The sequence below is a fragment of a genome, unplaced genomic scaffold, assembly GCF_019419815.1.
Source record: "Pyrus x bretschneideri cultivar Hongxiangsu unplaced genomic scaffold, Pyrus_bretschneideri_v1 Contig7, whole genome shotgun sequence".
In the NCBI taxonomy this organism is placed as follows: domain Eukaryota; kingdom Viridiplantae; phylum Streptophyta; class Magnoliopsida; order Rosales; family Rosaceae; genus Pyrus; species Pyrus x bretschneideri.
In genome coordinates, this window is record NW_025999809.1 from 2,056,179 (window position 1) to 2,080,224 (window position 24,046).

The 24,046-nt window shown below is 37.7% G+C and overlaps 3 protein-coding genes across 4 annotated transcripts; all 3 read right to left on the minus strand.

The window, feature by feature from the left end:
* Positions 1 to 15,148: 15,148 nt before the first annotated feature.
* On the minus strand, positions 15,149 to 16,060 carry LOC103933593. The gene has a single exon (XM_048573907.1). The coding sequence runs from the start codon at positions 16,058 to 16,060 to the stop codon at positions 15,149 to 15,151; it is 912 nt and encodes a 303-aa protein (XP_048429864.1).
* Positions 16,061 to 17,953: 1,893 nt separating this feature from the next.
* Positions 17,954 to 18,787, minus strand: LOC103933594. The gene has a single exon (XM_009343284.2). It carries the CDS (start codon positions 18,785 to 18,787, stop codon positions 17,954 to 17,956), a length of 834 nt encoding a protein of 277 aa, XP_009341559.2.
* A 3,016-nt stretch (positions 18,788 to 21,803) lies between these two features.
* Positions 21,804 to 23,795, minus strand: LOC108866063. 2 transcript variants are annotated; one of them, XR_001951895.2, is made up of 6 exons: positions 23,529 to 23,795; positions 23,044 to 23,282; positions 22,705 to 22,923; positions 22,492 to 22,590; positions 22,329 to 22,406; positions 21,804 to 22,226 (listed from the first exon to the last, which is right to left on the minus strand). XR_001951895.2 is itself a non-coding variant. In XM_048574279.1 (5 exons), exons 2-4 carry the CDS (start codon positions 23,251 to 23,253, stop codon positions 22,492 to 22,494), a joined length of 528 nt encoding a protein of 175 aa, XP_048430236.1. In that variant the 5' UTR covers positions 23,254 to 23,282; positions 23,529 to 23,795; the 3' UTR covers positions 21,804 to 22,226; positions 22,329 to 22,491. The 2 variants fall into 2 exon arrangements, 1 of the variants encoding a protein (XP_048430236.1); XM_048574279.1 differs by having other exon boundaries at positions 22,329 to 22,590.
* Positions 23,796 to 24,046: the final 251 nt, after the last annotated feature.

Consider the following 24,046-nt stretch of genomic DNA (forward strand, 5'->3'; position numbering starts at 1 on the left):
CCTTTTTACTAGATATATATGGAGAAGTATACAGAGAAGTAGCAATGGCATTGAGTTGATGAGGATGGAGGCTGAAGGATTTTCACCCTTTTAACCTAATGTTCTTTCAAATTCGACCAAAAACAAACTCTAATATTCTTTCTGGATATACTTTTAATTACTTTGAAGTTTGTTTTAACTTTTTTGCCATTGTCGTGCGTCTAATCTTCTCAACAAACACAATAGTTCCTCAAATTCAAGCCATACAGTCTGAAGGGGGAACTAAAAATGAAATTATTATTAGTATATGGAAGATTCATAAACAAGTAGAAACTTCACCAAATTATTCTTGAGATTTTATTTTCTAAATGGGTGTCAAGATAAATTTACACTTTGAATTGGGTTTGTGAGGTTAGTTTAGGTGGTAAATTTGGGTTTAAAGAGATATTAAGTATTGAGAGCTGCTAAACCCACCCCGTTGTCTTATTTCTCCACCCACATTATATTTACACCCACTATAAAAAGTTAAAAAATTAAAATGTTATTTTCCCACCCACTATTATTCCTAAAATAACCTTATATATAATTAGAGATAAATTTCTCTTTTAAAAAAAAAAAAAAGAATATAAGCAAACCTTCTAAAAACCGGAAAAAAAGAAGAAAAGAAAAAAAACCATGTTTCCTTTCCATATTCCAATTTGAGTGTCCTTTTTGAGATGCATAGCAATTCGCATTGTCATTGACGTATAGTATTTTCTAGCTACTCAGCATCAATTAATTTATCTGTCCGCTATTTTCAACTTTAACCATGTGGATGTTGTATGCTTCTAATAGATGTGGACATGGATGCTGTCAATGAAAGAATAGCTGCATTGAAGCCTGCTGGTAGGGTAAGTAAGAAATCCAAAAGGGTGTTCAAGGTGGGCAAAAGAAGGCGCCACGGCAAGTGAGGAAAGGTGAAGAGGCGTCATATTTAACTCTTTGATAGAAGAACAGAATGCCCAATTGTAGCCCAATACGATAACATTATCCTTAAGGCTGTCTTGTATTCGGTTTTCCTATTATAGATATTTGAGAGTTATCTTCCGAAAATTGTAATCGAGTACATCATATATTAACTTTGGATTTAAGCAGCATTTATGGATGATCTTCTGTTGAAATTACCCTTCTTCTCTAGGAATCAAACTGTTAATGCCATTTTCTTCTGATGTCATTCGACGAACCGGTATGCTGTAAGTGATTTGTGCAAACTTTGTCATGCCAAGGTGATATTCCCTGTTTGTTCTTGTTCTTCTTGTCTTCAACATGGGCAATTGGATCTAAAAGAAGAGCACGAATTCTAAAGCAAAACAAGACAAAAAAAATACAGAAAACCATCGAAATGCGGGAGTTTACTGGAAAAAAAAAATACTATGAATAGAATCTGGAATTGTCCGACGGATAAGCACGGTGGCATTGCTTACCAACTTCAATTTTTGTCAAGCTCCACGATCTCTCTAGTTATAATAGTAGACCCTACAATGGGTTTGAACTGTTGTATACGATCAATGTAGGGAGTAGCCCATTCTAAACTCCATGGTTCACAATATCTTTCCCAATTTATCACTATAGGAGGAATTGGATGACTCGATTTCAAGAACACCTGCATAAAAGTACAACTTAATTAAATTAGACTTCAAGAAATTTATAACTTAAAGTAAATGCATTCAATCCTTATAAGATCACCTGCAAGAATTTCCAACAATAAATCCTTATATACATACCTACACAAAATGATGATTGGTGAATCCAATGTCGATCTCCTTACGTGTTGCTAGTGGTATAGGTTATGTTCTAAGAGGTAAAAATGTAAGACATTGTACATCCGATAGGTGGATAAGCACCACACCATAACATGATGCAATAATATGGCCCATGTCAGTCATAGTCATCCACCGATCAATGTTTGCATGAGTTTCAAAATATCTCAATGCATGCTTCAACTTATGGACCCTATTTTTAAATCCATATAGCTTGGAGTAGCAACTTGAGTAAGTCTCTAACTCTTGTAATAAATCTTTTCGCACTTGTACCCATCCATCCTTATTATAACCCAATAATGATGCAATTGCTCTGAAACCGCAATTTCCATCAGCTGCCACATATTTTACAAGAATAATGTATGGCCTCAATGCTACTGGAAATGCATTAATTAACTCAATTGGCTTAACTGAAGAAGTGCGATGCACCTTATCCTTTGGTTACCTCTTTTGTTTTGAACTCATTTCAGGATAAAGATCACCAAGTGAATAACTTCCTTGCTTCGATTCCACAATCTCAAACAATGACGGATCACGACGAGTAGATTTATCTGCCTTTTTACTTGGCCTACCTCTAGTCTTTGTTATCACAGATGGTTTAACAAGTGAAGTAGTGTGTGGTAATACTAATTCCATAAGTTTCCTTTTAAGGACCATTCTTGTAGTTGCATCAGATTCTATCCAACGCCTATGAAACAACTCCATCTTTGCATCATAATGGTACTCTGCTGCATTTCTTATAGGTGTACACTTCATGTCAAGTTTCCTCCAATGCTGATCAATGCTCCCAAGTGGAATAGGTTGACCATCTCTTATGTATCTAACAATCTCATAAGCACATGGTAATCCATTAGTGTCTCGTAAAACACAACCACATGCCTCGGAGTCAATACCATTCATTTGGACGGACAACTCGTACTCTTTTAGAACTATATATAGTGCACTACTTGAGACAAAGCCACGAAGTTCCATGAAATCTGAATGTCTAAAATCATGATGCACCACTATCAAACTTTTCTCAAAAGAAGCCTTGATTTCAATGTGCAGCAACCCAAGCAGAGCATGTATACTTTCCCATGATGTCTCAAATGTTCCTTGGCTAATTCCAAGATATCTTTTTAATTTGGCATGTGAAGACTCGGCCCTGTTAAAGTAACAAGGGTTTAGCAATCTCAATAGAAAATGAAAATGAAAATAAAGTAAAAAGTGATAAATGCTTACCTATTTGAGGTTGTATTCCCAAAATGCATAAATTTATCGATCCATGCTGCAACAAGCCTCTCTTTATATGGATTCAACCAATTATCTATAACATATTGAAGCATCTCTTGATACATATTGAACTCATTGCATAGTTGTCATGTTTGCCTTATGAAGTCGGCTTCAATAGAAGATGTAACCATTGTAATCCATTTCTCCAAAACTCTATCGCAATCTTCCTTGGACTTATATAATTTTTTGAACTTGGCTAGCACATTCGTATTGATGTGTCATCTACATAATAAATGCTTACTTGTACCAAATATAAGTTCAATGGCCCTCATCAAAGCCATTTCTCTATCTATCACAATAACATCAGGCATAACAATACCATCCATAAGTCCTTGCAATATACTCAAGGCCCAAACATAATTATCTTCTTGTTCCACAGAAAGATAAACAAAACCAATAGAAAATGTCATATCAATTGACGTAACTCCACCAATTTCTAACAATGGCATATGATACCTATTGGTCTTGTACGTACAATCCATAATCAAAATATTTGGAAATGCATATAACAATTCCAAACAAGTCGGGTGTGTCCAAAACAAGTCCAAAATAGTATTAGTCTTTGGGCAACTCCTATGCCACTCAGTGTACATATGCTCAAATAGCTCACTCATCATTTGTTGCATTTGGGACTTCCCACCTTTCTCCAAAAGCCTCAAACGTTGACGTGCATTATGAATTGTCCTCAGTGTAGATACGTTTCATTTGTTTCTTCGTTTAGTGTAGTTAAAATCTCCTTTGGTTGCACCAAACTTTTAGACATATCAGTCAATAACGAAGTCTCTTCAGACGATAATCTACCAACAAATGAATGACCCTCCAAATGGCATACTACTGTGTGATTATGCACTCCAATAACTACCGTCAATATCCAATCATCATCAGTTGCTAGCTTTTTACCTTTTAATTGAAATGGGCATCCGCATTTTTTCGTTCCAGAATTCCTTCTATCCTCATCCTTTATGTCTTTTTTGTGAATTCGACTTACATATTGTCCACTCCTTTCACAACCCAATGTAAGTCTAGGGCTCTTGTTATCTTTTCCACCTCGATCAGATCGTAATGTCACAATAACAAAACCATTGACCTTCCCAATTTCTCGAGCCCATTGTATTAATTCTTCTCTACTCTTGAATAACTACGTACCAAAATTGCACATTGTGAATAAACATACAAGAGTATAAGTGAATCAATTGCGAAGTTAAGCAAATATTACCTTATTTGTGGTAAATTCACTAGTACAGTTCACCATATGCGTAGATGTTGAATTATTACCAGATTCGTCTACCAGCTGCAAACGAATTCCACCATATGTAAATAAATGGGCATTAGATCAAGTTAAAAATAGTGCCAATTAACTTAGAAAATAATAAACCCCAAATATGGCAAGAATGTTTTCCAGCATGATGTATATATCGACTAAACAGAAGACAACAGTATGCACAACATAAAATGAAAAAATTCAGTCACTGGCACCAGATGAATATATGTTGAATGTAAATTGAGACATGCCTCGTTAAATTTGATGAAGCTACTCCCAATTAACTCAGAAAACAATAAACTCCAGTGATATGTGAATGATGATTTGGAGCTTCCTCCTCCTTCATGCCCTTCTTCTTCTCTCTCCCGTCTCCTCTGTTTCTCACTCTAAAATACCAAAAACGAAATTAACCATAAACCATAACCCCCAATGTTTTTGTGATGAACATTTTTGTCTTTCTGAATGCTAGTTCAAAACAACCTTTATATGAGAGAAAAAAGCGGACACTACATCCCCTTGATTTAGATATACTTCGTGAAGCTTTTCTATTAAGGGAAACAAAATTGCCTTTTGTAAGTCATGATGTAAGTTTTTTTCTTGCCTCTAACGCTGTTTTTTATTAACAAAATAGAAACTAAAAAAACTTTTCAAGAAAAAAAAAATAGAGATAAAACAGATGTGAAGTCTAAAGATATAATGTCGCTTGCTTCTTGAAATATAATTATTTTAAAATCCGTAAAATCCACGTGATTGTTTCAACAGTCAAAGTTTTATTTAAATATTTTGTTTGTTTGCATGCATTATTGGGTGAATGTGCAACTTATTTCAATTGGTTGTTGTTGAAATGTGAATAAAATTTATCCAAGTTGTGGGATTCTGTGGCTAGTTGGTGCATACAGGAACCGCAACCAAATAAGCAGATGGCAGGAACTTCACATCGACGCTATAGAAAATTTTATGTGACTAGTTGTTACTAATATTGTAATCTATATTACATCTTAATACCAAATAATTAATTATCGACACGAAGCTTCAAATCAGCCGTATTTTTGTATCTGATATCTTGAATTATTTTTTCAAAATAAAAATCTTGGATCACAGCGGAAAGTAACACGAAAACATATGTTTACATGTGCAAACGCATAACGCACCATTATTAATTTATCCTGCATCAAATAGAAGAGAGAGAAGAAAATGTATAAATTTACATGGGGAAGACGATAAAAGAATCTCCGTAGTCGTAAACGCCATCACAAATCTTCGTTGTTGTCATCGTCACCATCACAAAGCTCCATAGTAGACTCTCAATATCACCATCACAATCTCTCTCTCTCTCTCTCTCTCTCTCTCTCTCTCTCTCTCTCATATCTTCATAATCGCACAGCCGCGCAACCATAATCATGCTAATGCGCATTCACAATCGTACTCTGGTCATATTAGATGAAATCATATGCTTATTCCATTGTTTCATCTGGCTTTGGTTGTAGAAATTCTATTTGCATCTGAAACATTTTCTAAATTAGGGTTTCTAGATTAACTAAAGTTTCATATATATATATATATATATATATATATATATATATATATATGCTCTTGGATTGGTAATTAGGGCTTGGGTTTGATGAATCTCATGCTCGTTCATGTCTTCTATCCCCCTCTCATTCTGTGATTTTTATCTAACATAGTATAATTTTGCTTCTTTTTATTTATTTTTTATTTTTTTTGTGTAAATATTCTGATAGAAGTAATTTCGTGACTTGAATGGTTATGCAATTAACCTGGTTTAGTTAACATTAATGCTTAAATATAGGTGTTCAGGCGAAGATTTCTCTGGAAAGGGATCCTCGGACCTCAGCACAACTCCCCAAGGGATTGGCAATTTGGATGTGTAGTTGGGCTCATGCTTGTTGATGTGCTACAAGAAGAGGACAAAGTTAGTTATGAAATGTGCCTTTGTGGGGCCTTAGGTGCAGACCATGAGGCTCGTAATCAAAACTAAGTACTAGACGTGTCACTGCTATCTCAGTATATCAGATGTATAACAAGAGTGTTTTTAGTCGATTACTTGCGCCCCAAGTTACTCGGACTTCTTGTTATGAAAGCATTGTCTTGGATGGGTTAAGTCCACATTAAGTTCTTTTTCTTGCCTTGTGACCAAGGACTTTTAGTTCATAGTCTTGTATGTTCGAATGAAGGGAGTCCAGAGCCCTCTAAGTTATTTACTTGGTTCTTGATTGATTTTAATGAAAGCATATTCATTAAAATGACTAGATCCAAATACAAATGAGACTCTTAAAGTAGGAAAACTGATGGAAATAACTTGAATACATACCGGAGAATGCATTAAGTAATAGATCTACAAATTCAGAAAACAAACAAAAAGCTTCAGGCAAGATTTCACCTTGTCTATCAAGGTTGAACTTCTTGCAATCACTTTTCTTTGTGTTAACAGGGGTTTATATGCTAAAAATGGATGAATGGTAAACAAGACTACACGAGGGAATCAATACTACAATGGTTGAAGGTAGCGTAACTTTAAACTAGAGAAAGATAGGCTTTCTAAGGAAATCTAGACAAGGAATAGCTTGTCACTAAAAAAGACTGAATATGGGTTGATTTCAGCTTTTGGATGCAAATCTGGCTTGAGAGCAGAGTTTGTAAGTTTGTTTGTTTGATTGGTTGAGTGTCCTTGTCTTTGGGGCCTCTTCGTCCTTTTATAGGCAAATTAGCCCGATTGTTGTAACTTTGTTCTTGCCCAAAAGCATTTGGAGGGTAGTGAGTCATCAGCTTTTTACTTGTAATGCCACTAGAAAATGTTCTTTGGCTGGTAGTATGTTAGTCTCCATCACTTGTCACTTTAGTGGCAAGCACGTGACTTGCATTTTGGATAAGAATGCCTTAATTTGGTTATGGGCTTGGTGTTGGGCTTCAAGCAAGTCTCCTTTTATTAAGTATTCTTGGGCTTTTCTTCATCTAAATCCAATGTTCAAATATTAACCCAAACAATAAGCATGGAATGTCACTGCAAATGCAACTTGAAACTGGACCATAAAGCTTAGACTTTGTACTCACAGTTTTAGGAGTTTCTTTAGTAGTTTGCATTACATGTTAAATGAATAAATGCAACTTGAAACTGGACCATAAAGCTTAGACTTTGTACTTCACAGCTTCTTTCAGCCTTAAGGTTCTTTATGACGCTGAGAAGGCCCTTATCGATCTCTACAAAGCTCAATTACTGTCAAAGGCTCAATACGAGTCATTTGTCAGTTTCTTTGAGAACCTTCGGGCACTAAGGGACCAATATCAAAAAGTGGAGCGGGCATCCAACAGAGTAAAATGCTTTCAAGAGAAACATGTGAAGACCTTAGCCACTCTCTAGTAGTTGGTGGAGGAATGATCATTTATGGAAGATAGGATTGCAGTGGTTGACTCTGAGATTCAAAGACTGGAAGAGCAACTTTCTTTTTTGAAGGCTGAAAAGATGACCCTTGCTAGTCACCTCACCAAGAAAGTAGAAGAAATGGAGAAGATTTCTCGAGAAGTGGAGGATTCAAAGGCCTAACTCACTAATAGCAATATGTATCTAGGAGAACCAGGCCGAATTTTCACAATTATGCAAACTTATCATTCCAGAATAGTTGCCTTGGCTGAGGATGCAAAGTTGTTAAGCTAGGATCTCTTGCAAACTTTTTTTATGGAATGAAATGTACTTTCTTCTTCATCTTTACTTATCTCAATTCTTGCTTTTCATTGAAGTTTTACCAATAGTAATTTAACTCCAACCCCTCTCAACTTGCTTAGGTTTCCTCAATAAAACAATCTCTCACATCCTATAAAGTTGGATAATATTTCTTTAACAACTTAACATTAACTGGATGTTTTTGCAAGTTTACCTCCAGATCTATCAAATAATATCCTTTCTTATCCAGTGCTTAGTGAATAATAAAAGGGCCTCCACAAGTAGAACTCCATTTCCCAAAAAACTCTTCTTCACCTCTGTCCTGGCTGCTTAAAGCTTCTTCTTTTTATTTGTTGGCCAAGCTCTCCCTCTCTTGCTTCCCCTCTCTTCCATACACCAACAGTCTTTTGATTAAGGACCTGACTGCAACTACTTGGTCCTTTCTTCTTTGTTCTGACATTACTGGTGTTGGGGAGTTGGGACGATATGGGATATATCCCATTCTTCCTATGTAAGGAACAATCCTTGCTCCAAAAACTTTTAGGCCATCACCTTAGCTGGGTAAATGTTCTCATTAGCTCCTAAGCATTGAAGAATCCCAATACTAGGATTATAAAAGTCGGCTTCTGCCATATTAGCTATGGGGAGGAATGGCCGTGACTCGGCCTCCACATCTCCCAAAATCCTGGTCTCATGGCTCATTCCTCATGGTAAACTGCCACTTGTTGATGTAGGATGGAAGGCACAAAGAGACTATAATGAATCTAATCTTGGCCTAGCAAAGCTCCATAGGTGGAAATATTATCCACAATGAAGAAGGCTAGCATGATTTGCTTGGAACCCAAGTCAACCTTTAATGGTAGTATCCCATGAGTTTTGGTGATGGCTCTAGAGAAACTGGAAACTGTTAGATCCATGGGGGTGAGATCCTTCTCACTTCTACACATATTTTTCATTTGCTTATACGGCAACACATTGACTGTAACTCCTCCATCGATCAAAACCCTTTTGAAGGGCACTCCCTCCAGATGAACAGTTACATATATAGGCTTAAGATGGTTGGCTAAGGTTAAACTCGTGTGACTGAAGACTATTCTTTATGAATATACTCTCTCAGGCATTTTCTTTATGAGTTCAGGCAAACCTATTCTGCCTGACTCCTATTTTCCCACTTCTTCGACACTAACATGTGCCATCATAGGTTCTATTGCCAAGTAATCACCCTCCATTATGGCAGGTTGATCAGGCTCAGCATAAAACATGGCAAATAAAACATACGTCATGTTTCCATGGAAGTTGCTAGGTTAAGGTAAGTCTTCCTTCTTGCTTCCAATATGGCCTATGGATTCATCTAACCAGGCATGTGCTTCTTTGGGCAGCATTAGTTCAGGGCAGCGCTTCCTCTTGAGTTATGCCAAAGTTTGGCATTTGTCCTGGAACTTCACAAAGAGTATCAACCAACAATGGTGAGGGTATCCCATTTTCAGGGGAGATAGTTCTAAAACATATTAGCTCTATGCTCCATCTTGGTGTTGGCATCATTACCATATCTTCCTGAGCTCTCTTTAAGATTCTATACTTCCCAGGATGAGGGTTTTATGGCACATGATCTCTTTCCCCCTCTGTTTTGCTATTAGCCTTTTCTACCTCCTTTTTGGTTCTTCAATGAAGTTAGTTTCTTCCCCCATAAGGCATTTTCTCAAACTTCATATTTTTAGAAGTTTCTGAGGCAGCGGGGACTTTTAATGAGTTCATATGGGCTTTGTGCTACCTCTGAACTCTCCTGATCATAGAGGCTCCCATTTCTTTGGCGGGTCTCCCATCATTTCCAACCACGTACCATTTTCGCCCAAGTCGGGCAAGATATTTCTTCATGACTGGATTCACTATCCTCTCCAACATAACTTGACTGATGTGGCCTCACGTCCAACCATTTTGGTATTTTGGCTTTTTTGTCTTCCCCTTCTTCAGAGGCTTCATAATTTCTAAATACCTTTGACAAGCCCTTTGGTTGAGAATCTCCTCCCAACCCTTGGAAAACATTTGGGGATATCTTTTTCTCAGCTTCCCGCACGATGTATCTGCGGGCTTTTTGCTCTTTTTTCTCCTTTTTTCTGATCAACTCCTAATCAATAATAGCTCCTGATGCTGGGACTTCCAAATCATATTCACACTGGCACTTGCTACACAACACCAACCCTTTAACTATGGCTGCCTTGGGTCTCTTGGGCAACTTCATAGTTCCTTCTGTCAGTCTGTCATTTGGTCGCCTTTTAGCCTTTACTTCCCACGTGGCCTTTCCTTTGCCTTCCTCAGCCCAAGTCAAGTTGATCATGTTAACTGGGCCTCTGGGAAATGATATGTGTCATCATATTGGCCTGGGGTTTCTCCAACAACTTTCCCTTGACTATGAGGTCTTGTATCCAATCCCTGAACTAGACACAGTTAGCTATAGAATGATTAAAAGGGTAATGCAGCTTGCAATACTTCTTTCCTCTTAGTTCTTCTGGCTTAGGCATTTTTTTGGTGCTGTCAGGCACAATCACTCTTACTCGCACCAACTCTTCATAGATCTCCGAGACCTTGGTCAGATCAAAAAAATAACTCTGGTATTTAGGAGGCTTCATAGGGACAAATCCACCATCATTCATCACCACTTTCTGATCTTTGACTGGTTAGACTAACCTTTTCACTATTAAAGGTTTGAAAAAGGTAGTCATCCCTGCCGCACACATGTCCCTCCCTTCTCTTCCATGGCCATCATTTTGTTCTGGCTTAGTTCATTCAAACTCCACTTGGTGAATTGCAACTTTACTTTTGTAGAAAAGATGCACCTTAGATGAGTGTTTCACTTATTGTTCTTCAAGCAGCAGTTTCTCGTACTTTGTGGCAGCAATCACTAACTCTTGTAACTCATTGAACTGTACATCTTAAAACTTCTTCCTCAAAGGTAGCCTCAAGGCTTTTTGAGCAATGAATATGAGTTAGGCATGATTGATAGGGAATTGGCACCTCATTCGTGTCTTTCTAAACCTTATCATGAAGTTCTTTATAGAGTCATGTTCATATTGCTTCACCTCCACTAAGTCATTAATAGACATCTCGGGCTCCATCCTATAGAACTACTCATGGAAATCCATCTCTATTTGCCCTTAGTTGGCAATAGAATTGGGGAGGGGGGCAAAAGAGAGTACCACTAAGATGCTAGACCCACCAACGAGTTCCCAAACAATCTTAACTTATAATTAAGATTGTCCTCAAATGCCACGCAATAGTTGGAGAACTTGAAAATGTGATCTCTAAAGGACACACTGCCATCTTCTCCACTACGAGTGGGGAACGCAGGCATCTTGAAGTTAAGTGGAAAAGAATTTTGCTCATTGATATACTTGGGGTATATCTTCTAGTAGGTGATCCTGAATAGCGGGCGAGCCTGAGGTTGAGCATTATGAGCCACCATCCTTCTTAACTCAGTTAACTCATCTTTGCGCTGCTGGTTGCCTGCATTGTTGTATGGGATATGTAAGGTTCCCCATTTTAGGCTACAATCATTGCTCAAGAATGTTTCCTTTTTTGGGTTGGGCTGTCTCTACTTAGCATCCCCTCCCTTACTGGCAAATGGTAGGGGCCTATAAGGAGGAGGCTTATCTACCTTGGTAGGCTCGCCTTTTCCACTGGATTCTCCGATTAACTGGGGCATCCCATACTTCTTTCTTTCTTGCCCTCTCCCCTTACTGTCTAGTGAAAATAATAGAAGGTTGGGCAACTTTGCTTCTATGATCTCCTCCAACAGTGGCTAACTAACTCCAGATCCTCCCTTGTTTTTTCCCTTATCCCTCTTTTCCTCAAACAAAGGAAATAGGCGGCTAACTAGCTCTTTTTCAGGACTAGCCTTTCTCATCACTTCCCTGGCATAACCTTTTTTTGGAGTAGAATACTCCAGATCTAATCTTCTTTGCAAACTCCCTATTAAAGAACAGAGTCTGCTTACTTCCACACTAGTTTCCAGAGTGATATTCTCCATACTTTTCAGCACTTGTACCATGGTGGCTTGCAAATCTTCATTGGTTACCTTCCCTTCTGACTTCTCGGTTGAAGTCGGGCTCTCTAGAATAGTTGGTCCTTAAAGGGAAGGAAAATCCTCTGGATGATTTGTCATGCTTGATCTTGGTAAACACTAAGGTGACCTATATTCTTTGTTCCACCTGAAGGTTTTCTCCTTCCTTCTTCTTCTTGCCATACAAGACTAAATGAGGGTCCCACTGGGAGTGCCAAAACTATGTTAAGGCGAAGATTTCTCTAAAGAGGGATCCTCGGACCTCAACACAGCTCCCCAAGGGATTGGCACTTTAGATGTGTAGTCGGGCTCGTGCTTGTTGATGTGCTACAAGAAGATGATAAAGTTAGTTCTGAAATGTGCCTTTGTGGGCCTTAGGTGCAGGCCTTGAGGCTCGCAATCAAAACTAACTAAGTTTTTGGCGTACCACTGCTATCTTAGTATAGCAGATGTATAACAAGAGTGTTTTTAGTCGATAACTTGCGCCCCAAGTTACTCGGACTTCTTGTTATTAAAGGATTGTCATGATGGGTTAAGTCCACATTAAGTTCTTTTTCTTGCCTTGTACTAAGGGCTTTTAGTTCATAGCCTTATATGTTTGAATGAAGGGAGTTCAGAGCCCTCTAAGTCATTTACTTGGTTCTTGATTGATTTTAATGAAAGCATATTCATTAAAATGACTAGATCCAAATACAAATGAGACTCTTAAAGTAGGAAAACTGATGGAAACAACTTGAATACATACTGGAGAATGCATTAAGTAATAGATCTACAAATTCAGAAAACAAACAAAGAGCTTCAGGCAAGATTTCACCTTGTCTGTCAAGGTTGAACTTCTTGCAATCACTTTTCTTTGTGTTAACAAGGGTTTATATGCTAAAAAAGGATGGATGGTAAACAAGACTACACGAGGGAATCGATACTACGATGGTTAAAGGTAGCATAACTTTAAACTAGAGAAAGAGAGGCTTTCTAAGGAAATCTAGACAAGAGATAGCTTGTCACTAAAAAGGACTGAATCTGGGTTGATTTCAACTTTTGGATGCAAATCTGGCTTGAGAGAAGAGTTTGTATGTTTGTTTGATTGGTTGAGTGTCCTTGTCTCTGGGGCCTCTTCGTCCTTTTATAGGCAAATTAGACTGATTGTTGTAACTTTGTTCTTATTTGAAAGCATTTGGAGGGTAGTGAGTCATCAACTTTTTACTTGTAATGCCACTAGAAAGTGTTCTTTGGCTGATAGTAGGTTAGTCTCCATCACTTGTCACTTTAGTGGCAAGCACGTGACTTGCATTTTGGTTGAGAATGCCTCAATTTGGTTATGGGCTTGGTTGTGCTTCGGGCATGTCTCCTTTTATTAAGCATTCTTGGGCTTTTCTTCATCTAAATCCAATGTTCAAATATTAACCCAAACAATAGGCACGGAATGTCGCTGCAAATGCAACTTGAAACTGGACCAAAAAGCTTAGACTTTGTACTCATAGTTTTAGGAGTTTCTTTAGTAGTTTGCATTACATGTTATATGAATAAATGCTTGCTATCCATTACCGTTTAGGGGTTAGTATTTTCCAATTCATATCTATTAGCATTTAGGGCTTATTGTTTTCCAACCAAGGAAAAAAGGAAGAATGCACCACAGTGCATGTGATGTACCAAACAATGGAGGTTGTTTCTAGGAGTTTCTAAGAAAGTTTTCTTTTACAGAGTTATCATTCATTTCACGTTTGACGTGATGCAGGGGTTAGTTTTTCCAAATTCAATTAGTTTGTTTGATAAATTACTTAGTTGTGCTTACTATTATGCAGTTTAGTTGTTTGGAAATGCCTATATCGAAGTCTAATACTGATATGCATGAACTCAACTATTGTGTCAGTTTTCCGTTAGGCATGTGTCAAAAATTGCATCAATACTCCATATTTTTGTTTTTTTGTAGCCATATTATTTTTAATTAAATACTTGGAGAGGTGTTATTCCTATCCCAATGTCTTATCTTCCCACCCACCTTTTTATGAATGTTTTAATTACAAATTTGTCCATTTGTAAAATGACTTAGTTATCCCCTTTTGCATTACTTTTTTTTTTTTTCAAAAGAAAAAAGAAAGTTGGGGAGTGATAACTCTCACGCTATATTTAGAAAAATTATCTCCCTTAAACCCTAACTCATCATTCTCATCTCCTTTCATTCAGAGAAAGCAAAAAGAATGAACTTAGAAGATGACGTTTCTATGGAAGAAGTAAATGATTATGTCTCCGTCGAAAAGGTAAAAGATAATTTTATGTGGGTCACCTTGATTTGTCGACATGTATATGAAATAGTGACACTAAAGTTTCATGTCTCAAATTAATCATGCGATTCTAAGTGAAAAAAAATTAAAATACATAGTAATGCGTGATATGTTTACCTGCCCTGGCCTCTGTTTAATGTAAGTCTCTCTCCACAGTTAGCATGCCAAGTTATCTTATGGTCCCTCTAACTGAAAGACAGCTAGGATATGCTTAGTGCTTAAATCATGTGAGATGAATAATAGCATTATTAATTAACTGTTGATTAATTATATTGATTATCTCCCTTGAGACAAGTTGCTCTTGACAGCCTTGAAACTTCATATAATTTGCTTGAAGAAATCCCATATGATCTCAATCGAAATTACGAAATCTCCTAAAACTTTACCTCTCATCATCTAAGTTGAACAGACATGGTTGATTTAATTGTAGTTACCAGAGCTTTTGTTGCAGGGGATAATGATGGCTTCAGTTAACAGAGGTTTTGATAGACATACAGTTAATTATTATTTTTTTTAATTGGACTAAAAGGACTTTTGTTCACCATTAATTTTACTAGATTGGTACCATGCACAGTATCATAATTGAAAAGTTGATAAGGCAACCCGAAGATTAATGTTTGTTTTAGAGCTGGCGTGAACTCATGGTCCAAAAAATAATGCTTTTCAAGAGAGAACAAGAGCAGTGAAAATTTAAGCAGAAGTGTATATCATTTTGTATTACAAATGACAACACATGCATATTTCATTCATGTACAAAGATCTAGTTTCTAGGGCAACAAAAATCTGGATGTTCATGATAGTACAGCAAAATTTTTACAATTAGTTGCTGAGGGTATTGAGAAGGGAAACTCTATTTTTGATTAATCGACGGAACAGACTTTCGAGTCCTTCTTCAAGATCCTGACTGCACAGTTCCAATTGTTGCAGCTCGCTTTGCACATTCTCACCGTCGACCATATTGTCAGATTTGCTTGCCTCTTGACATACAAGGGAGTTCAGTGCAGCATCTACATCAGCGAACTCATTTATGCCGGTTTTATCATCTTCATCACAAGCAACCTTTTTGGTGAGCATAAGCTTCGAAACGAAAGACCAGCTACTCATCTTTGATTGTGACTTTGCTCCAGAGATGAAGGACAAAAGGGACTCAAACACTGTGAGAGTGACTGCTTCAACCTCTCTCAGAGCACCAATCAAAGCCATGGCTACATTGTCTTTGTTAGTGGAAGAGAGGGTGCATTTCTTCTGAGAAGTCCTCAAAGTCCCCAGGGCCTTGCAAATTGCTTTCTTGACCACCTTCCGTGAGGCTGAGTATTTCCTAACCTCATTACTGAACCCGCTTTTGCCTCCCCTTCTTCTGCGCATGATCGATTGGATTTCACGTACACATTCCTTTGTGTGTATCAAGGCATCCTTGGCTGCTGTACATACATCCAAGAGCCTAAGAGAACCATCCGAAAGCTCATCCACCCATTTCTCATTTCGCTCCCGGACAAAGGCTTCTTGGGTGAGGGGCAACTGAAACAAATCGTTCACACAATTGTGCAAATCCAAAAGACCACTCAATCTGTGGCTTATCGATGATGATGAAAACGAAGAGGAGACATCAGAAGCTGCTATTCTCAAGAAATGATCTTCACATTGTTGAAATAGCGGGTGTGGTTTCGAAGGTAAGCTTATCGACCGAACATGGTAGTTGGATTTAGGGTTTAAAGATGAGATCGGAGCCATTTTTTTTTTACTTTGCTAGCAAGAGAGAGAGAGAGAGAGAGAGAGGTTTTGGAGACTTGAAGTTCAATTTTTGCAATTTTAAGTTTGCTTATGCTTTCCTTAAACACCTACTCTACATGTATAATGGGGCATGCAATGAGTCAAAGGGTACCTAGGGAGACATAAAGCATCTTATCACATATTTCGATTTCGATCTATACGCTTTCAGTGGTGTTCATGCAATGTTCCCCAACACCAACACAAACTTGAACTCATAACCCTATTATTTTAACTCGATCATATCCCAATGTATCTCCAATTCATTAGCCAGTGAGATTTGCTTCATGTGATAAACTAGTAGTTAATGATGGGGCTGCACGAGGGGGCTGCGTTTAAATAATCATGCAAAATTAATTCAAATTTGCATTGTGTAATGTAAACTGTTTAGAGAGATGCAAACATAAACCCCCTCGTGGTTGGCATGCCTACCTCTTCAGAAGACGAGGAGGCCGCTTCACGCGCGTGCAGTGTGCACATGAGAATTCGGAGCCGGCCCGTTGTACGCCTCTACGCCAGTGATTACAATTACCTGTCAATCCTCATCATCACGTGTGGTTTCTTGGTTGTACAACAATGCTTGTTTTATCTTTTCCTGCTCCCAAATTTTTAATATTTCATGCATGGTCTTGTGGTCACGTTAAAATTTCACTTTTTGATCAATGGTTAACCATGTAACTTAGGTTATACCTTTTGTTAATAAGACAAATGGCTGCTTTTTGTAGTCAACTTGATGAATGGATTGCCTAATGATGTTGTTGGTTACGCCCCATTTCGAAGAAAAAAAAACTAAAAATAAAAAGTGCTAACTTTTACAAGGTTGGATAATACTTGCAAGCTTCATGTGGACTGCAGAGGGTGCGCTGTTGGCAGTATCGCCAACATCCTTCAATTGCCGAGTCAAAAGGCCCACACGCCCTAACAAGGCCCATTGCTTGGGGTACAAGGCCAACAGCGCATCCTGTAGCCCTTTTCAACATGTTGATTGTAGCTGGAGACTCATGGTTCTGGTCTTGACTTTCCTTGACCTTTAAGGCCTTGTTCATTGCCCTCTTGATATCCTTCCTAGAGCTAAGGTATTTTCTAACATCAATCATGAAGCTCATGTCATCTCCCCGTCTTCTGCGCATAATTGATTGAAGTTCGTGTGTACAATCTTTTGTTTGTGACACGGCATCCTTAATGATTCCACACACATCGAGGAGTCTCAAAGATCCATCTAGTTCATTGGTCCATTTTTGTCCGCACTCTTCGGCAAGGTTTGTTGCGTTATTGGCAAAAGAAGAAAATATTTGACACAGCTAATAACTTCTGGGCTTCAGAATTATTAACTTCAAGAAGTAAAGCAAGGCTATATTATGGACCTTGAACACCTATTTTTGGTCTGTATTTGTCCATCTAATTAGCATATATTTATTACTTTGAATGGCATGGATTGTTGTCCATCGAGACAATTGGAATCTTGATAGCCTTGACATTTGACATAATTTAAACCAATCACATGTGATGTCACCGGTAACATTTCACTTACTACTCTGAATTTACCTCTTAGGCTTGACATTGGGAAATGAAAATTCATTCAATTATTCGCCTGATAATTGGTCAATAATGATAAGTTCATTTTCTTTTGATTTTTAGATTCGAGTCGATGAACAAGATGGTAATCGGAATATACATAGAGCGGTAATGGTTAAATTTTGGTGAGTACTTGCACGAGTATAGGATCTATTCCGAAATGAAAGCTTTTGAACAAAGAACAAGAGTAGTTGAAATTTCAAATGAGTATATCATTAATTGTATGGGAAGATTATATACAAGTATATGGTTTTCATGTACAAAATCGAAAAACATAAACATCTAATGATTTAGGATGTTGAGGAGGGATACTCTTGTTTTGATCAACTGCCTAAATAGGCTGTCAAGTCCTTCTTCCTGACCTTGAATGCATGACCCCAGCATCTCAAGCTGGTTCCGTGCGTTATTGGGTTTGCTTGTCCTATGTAGTGCAGCATCGACTTGTGCAAACTCATTTGCTTCGGTTTCTTCACATGCAACCTTTTTAGTGGGAATCATCTTGGAAACAATTGACCAGCTGCCTGGCTTTGACTTTGGCCCAGAGATGAAGGACATAAGTGATTCGAACACTGAGAGAGTGATTGCTTCAACATCTCTCAACTTGCCAACAATGGCAACTGTCTCCTGGTCGTTGTTAAGGGAAGAGAAGGTGGTTTTGCTATCGATTCCCTTTAGATTCTTCATAGCCTTTTGGATAGCCTTTTTAACCATCTTCCTGGAGCTCAAGTATTTGTTAACCTCACTTGTAAGAGCTTCAGACTCACCTCCTTGCGTTCTTCTTATGATCGATTGAAGATCCTGTACGTATGCCTTTGTTTGCAAGACAGCATCCTTGGCAGTGCTGCAAACGTCCAAGAGTCTGAGAGAGCCATCTAATAGATCATTGGTCCATCTCTCATTCTGCTCCTGGGCCAAGGCTTGTTGAGTGAGGGGCAACTGAAGCAACCTATCAACACAATCATACAAGTCTCCGAGGCTACTTAGGTTGTGGTTGATTGATGAAGAAGATGTGGAGGTGACTTCGGAGGACCTCAATATATACAAATGTTCATCAACTTCTTGAACGATCGGGTGTGGCCTTGAGGGGAAGCTGTTAGAGCGAGTGTGGAAAGTCATTGCTTCTTTGTGATTTGAGAGAAAAAAGAAATGAAGACTTTGTAGTTAATGTACAATTGAGATTGATGAGTTTCTTTCCATATGCATCTGCCTAATATATAGTGTTGGTTAAGGGAAGGGGACATGGAATCTCATCCACTTCGATCACGAGCTAAACGTAACATGATTTCGATTTGGATCTATATGTTCCCTGTCAAATGTCTATGCAATGTCTCATCTCAGACCAGCAATACCAACTCATGAGCCGATCCATATTGCATATAAAATGTCAGAGGGCTCTATGCAATGTCTATGCAATTCCTTCACATGATTCTTTGCCAAGGAGGAGGCATGATTTGCAAAATACATTAATTTGTGGCTATGAGTTGAGTTATTTGTCATTTAAACTTTTTTATTATTTTGCATATAAAAATAAACAAGAGAATCAAGCCCTCTTTTTGAATGAGATCAACTGGTGATTATTGATTATCTTCCTTGAGACAATTGGAATCTTGACAGCCTTGACATATTTGATATAATTTATATAAATCCCATGTGATCTCATTCATGCATTTTCATAAATTTTGAGAAATTACAGTTAATTATTTCATTTTTCTGCATGATGGAAACATAGTGCATGCATGGTCCTAAAATAATGCAGACCTTGCCTGATGCTTGCTCAAAGAACTGCAAAAAGATTTGATGATAATTTAACGAATCACATACTTTATTATTTAGGGTGATTTTGTATAAAATCAATTAAAAGTTATGATACTAACAATTGGTCAATTAAATTTATTGGAATTATAAATAGGTCAATGAGACTTTAAGATATATTAAAACACCTCAATCAAATTAAAATTACAAATGACACCATTACTATTTAAAACACCAAACCTTTCAATCTCCTTCATTGTAAATCACGCCTCCCACCACCCTCAAACTTCAACCTCCCTACCTCCCACCACCTTCAACCTCCATTACTTCAACCTCCCTCGCCTCCCACCACCTTTAACCTCCATTTTTCAGACACTGCAACGCAGTGTCTGTTACATGTTATGTGATTGTGCATTCATATTCAAATAGGTTTGTGAATTCAAACACTTCGTTGCAGTGTTTGTTTCATGTTATGTAATTATGCATACAGATTCAAATATGTTTGTGGATTCAGACACTGCAACACAATGTCTGTTTTCAGTTCTGTGGATTCAAACACTTCGTTGCAGTTTCTGTTTTCTATTCTGTGATTGTGCATTAAGATTCAGATAGGTTTGTGGATTTAGACACTGCAATGCAGTGTCTGTTTCTTGTTCTGTGAATTCAGACACTTCGTTGCAATGTCTATTTCCTGTTCTGTGATTGTGCATTGAGATTCAACTAGGTTTGTGGATTCAGATAGTGCAACGCAGTGTTTATTTTCGATTTTGTGGATTCAGACACTTTGTTGCAGTGTCTGTTTCCTGTTCTGTGATTGTGCATTGAGATTCAAATAGGTTTGTGGATTCATACACTGCATCGCAATGTCTTTTCTTGTTATGTGAATTCATATAGAAAACCAACAAAGAAGAAGACCGGAATCGCAGGGGAGATGGCCGGAAAACTTCAAATTGCCATAACGGGTTCATTTCTCAACCAAATTCAAAGATTCAAAAGCCAAAATAAAGCTCAAGAGGTAAGGAATAGAAATATACATAACTGGGGCTGAGGCATGGCCGTAGTTAGCCGGAAAATACCTGCAACCTCGCAGGTCCTTCGTAGGAAATTGGGGAAATTTTCTTTGAGTTGATTTTCGTTTAACCTTCACCAAATCAAGCGGATTTTCACATTCAAACTTTGGCATAAGATCAGAACCATAAAAGGAAGAAGTTCATGAGTTCCCAACCCTTACCTAGTTGAAAAATCACGAAGCCTCGTAGGAAAATATGGAGGTAGAACTCTGAGTTCAAGTTCGTATCCTGGGGTCTTGATTTTAGTACTGAGATATTGGTGGACTTTGTTGAGGTCGAGGAGGCCATGTTGCATTCATAGAGAGAAAGAGGGAAGGATAAAAGAGTCAAATTTTAACTACATATAATGACTTAAAGCTTACATGTCATTCATCATTGACCTATGCCTAATTAATAAAAATATATCATTGATTAAGTCCAAAACAAAAACATGTCATTATATATGACTAAATAGTAAAGTTTTTATTGACCTTTGGCTAAATTACCTTATAATTTAATTACCTGCATAATTGAGTTCATGCATTAATTAATTAGGCCTAAACATATAGGGTGCGTGGCACATGGTCAATGTCACTTGTGCTATTGCATATTTAAATTATATGCGATAATTAATTAATCAGTTGCCTGTGTTGCAATGCAGGTGTGGGAAGAGACATTGCATAAAACTTCGTGTAAGATCTAAATTGAAAACATGTTACATTTGGCTGATCAATCAAATCTATCCTCAAACAACACTATATATTAAGAAAACGAAGATGAAATGTATATTGGAACATTTTAACCGCAACTCTCAAGGTCTTCGATCTCTAACTCTATCTTTTCATTTAACACACAAAGAAGCAATGGCTTTCCACACGCTTTAACAGCTTCCCCTCAAGGCCACACCTGACACTAGTAGAAAAAACACTTTGCGCAATGTAGGTACCTTCGTCGTGCAAAGTCAAAAATGGTTGCCTGAAAAATCACGCAACGAAACCTTCGTCGCACACTAACTGTCCCACCAAGGTAGTGACAGTAAGGATTTCGCGACAAAGAAGAAACATACGTCGTGCAAAGTGGCTTAGTGGCTTTGCACGACATAGGTTTCTTCTTCATCGCGCAAACCCCTTTCTTTTGTTTTGGTCAAAAATTTTTTAATTTTTATTTATAATAAATATTGTAATTAAATTCTAAACAATAATTAATTAACCAAGGAACAATATTTAATTATAAAATATACGAAAATGTACATACAAAATGTTCTAACAAAAAGAAAAAAAAAAAAAAAAGAACAACCTACAAGTACTCTTCTAGGTTTGATACATCAGGCTACTGGGTATCGGCAAGACGAAGTGGCTCAGACATCAAAGGTGGAGCAAGATTAGGTGCTGGTAGTGAGATTTGGAGGCTGGACATCTGTATGGCTCGTACAAGGTCTCTCATCTGCACGGCATAGGTCCTTATCTCCTCATCTTGGACCGCAAGCTAACCCTTTAGGGTTGTCACTTCCTCCTTTAATGCATTGACCTCTGATGTGTTCGATCTAGAAGAAGAGGCACTCATCTCACGAATCAGCACTTTCCCCATACACCGAACAACCTTGCCATGACGACGACCGAAGTTCTGATCCAGGAAATCAGTCAGGATCTGAAAACCTGCATCCTCGGGTACCGTGACATCCTCGATCGAGGTCTCCGCGGGAAGTTGCGATGTTGCTTCTTGGAGAACAGCAGTGCGCTTTTCCACCATAGCATCTTGTAATAATAAAGAAAAAACATATAATGTTTAATAACAAAATATAAATAATATTTGAACAATTCATACATATAGGAATAATAACAATTACATATACTTACATGAAGCTGCTTAGTTGTCTCATCACCAGGTCGAACGTAAACGTCCTTGAACGGGTCAATCTTTGGGAACTTAGAACCCTCATGAAGAAAAAAGTATTAAGAAAATTTTATTAATCAATAATAATAAATAAATTATAAATTTTCAAAATTAATATACTTTTACCTAACTTCGTGCCTCAAGCCTATACGAAAAGGGCTTCGAACCGGAATGGTGGAGATGTGTCTTTGACTCTCGAGCTTTCTTGCCAGCAACAGATTTCTTCTGTTAAACACACAATATACATGTTAGTGCGACTATTTGAAATAAATTAACAAAAAAAGCTTAAAAAAATAACTAAAACAATAATAAGTTATTATTAAAATATTATGTACATACCACAAAATTTGGGTTCGTAAAATGTTTGCAGAGCCACTCCCATTCTTCTGGCCGGTCCTGCAACTCAATTGGGCAACCATGTAGACGAGCAATCTCCAAATTATCCCATAGCTTAAAATGTGTGTGAAGATTGTTCTTCCAATGTTTGTACGGGGTTGCTAAGGTCTCTTCTATGTAGGCCATGGCCTCGGGGGATATGTCCTGAAGATCATCAATGACCTACGAATATGAAAAATAATAAAATAATAGTAAGAAATTTAAATATTAAGATAATATATTTTGGTTTTTAATATTTGTAAACAAAATTAAAAAAATAATAAAGGCTAAAAATTAATATACCGACAACTTGTCTTGCACCAGTTTCTTCGTCTCCTCGGGAATTTCTGCCCAAGACTCCCACTTCATAGGACAATTTTGTCGAATAACAACACCATAACTACTAATGATGATGCTATGTTGCTGTGAGGTAGCCGCTCCACAATGTCGCGGGTCATACGCATTCTTGATCTTGGAGGCGGCCTGACGTACTCTCTGTGCCTGCTTCAGCATTTGACTACGCCCTTTGGTGTTTTTTTTAGCTGGTCAAAAATACTTAAATGGTGAAAACCCTTAAATGGTGAAAACCCTACGCTTAAATTTGTACAAAAAATTCGACACAACCTCCCCTAATAGTATAGCATTTCCCAAAACCTTAAAACAATAAAATAACAATAATTCACAACCTGCAACATAATTTCACAACCAGCAAATTTTCACCATCATAAAAATAATAGTTTTAAAATGCAAAAAGAAAATACAACGTAGTGAGAATTAGAAAAAACTACCTGGCTGGGAGGCCTCACCCTTAATTAGGATGATGAGGAAGTGTGATCAGAAGGCTTCGGCTTGCGGCTGGTGAGGCCGCCGTGCACTGAGTGGTTGAACCGACATTAATGGCGTCGATGAGACGGGCGCCTGGGACATCGTAAGAGTAGCCTCAGTAAGGCGTGTAGGCTCCCCAATCAATGGAGAACTCACGCATGAAGCAGTAGATCCTGATAATGCAGGAGGCCCATTGGTCACGCTCCGATGACCAATGATCAACCACGACATCTATACACTTTTTGAACCATAAAATTATAACATTAGAAACTAATCATTTCCTGCATTTGTTCATACACACACACACACACACATATATATATAGCAGTAGTGCAACGGTAGAAACAATACTAATTAAAGATGGTTAATTGCCAAAAATTAGGAGCAAGAGTTCCTGTAGAATTGAAACTAACAGCAGATAAACCTAACAAATCCCAATAAGCAACTAAAATAGGAAGTCCTCTATGGTTAATAGCCAAAA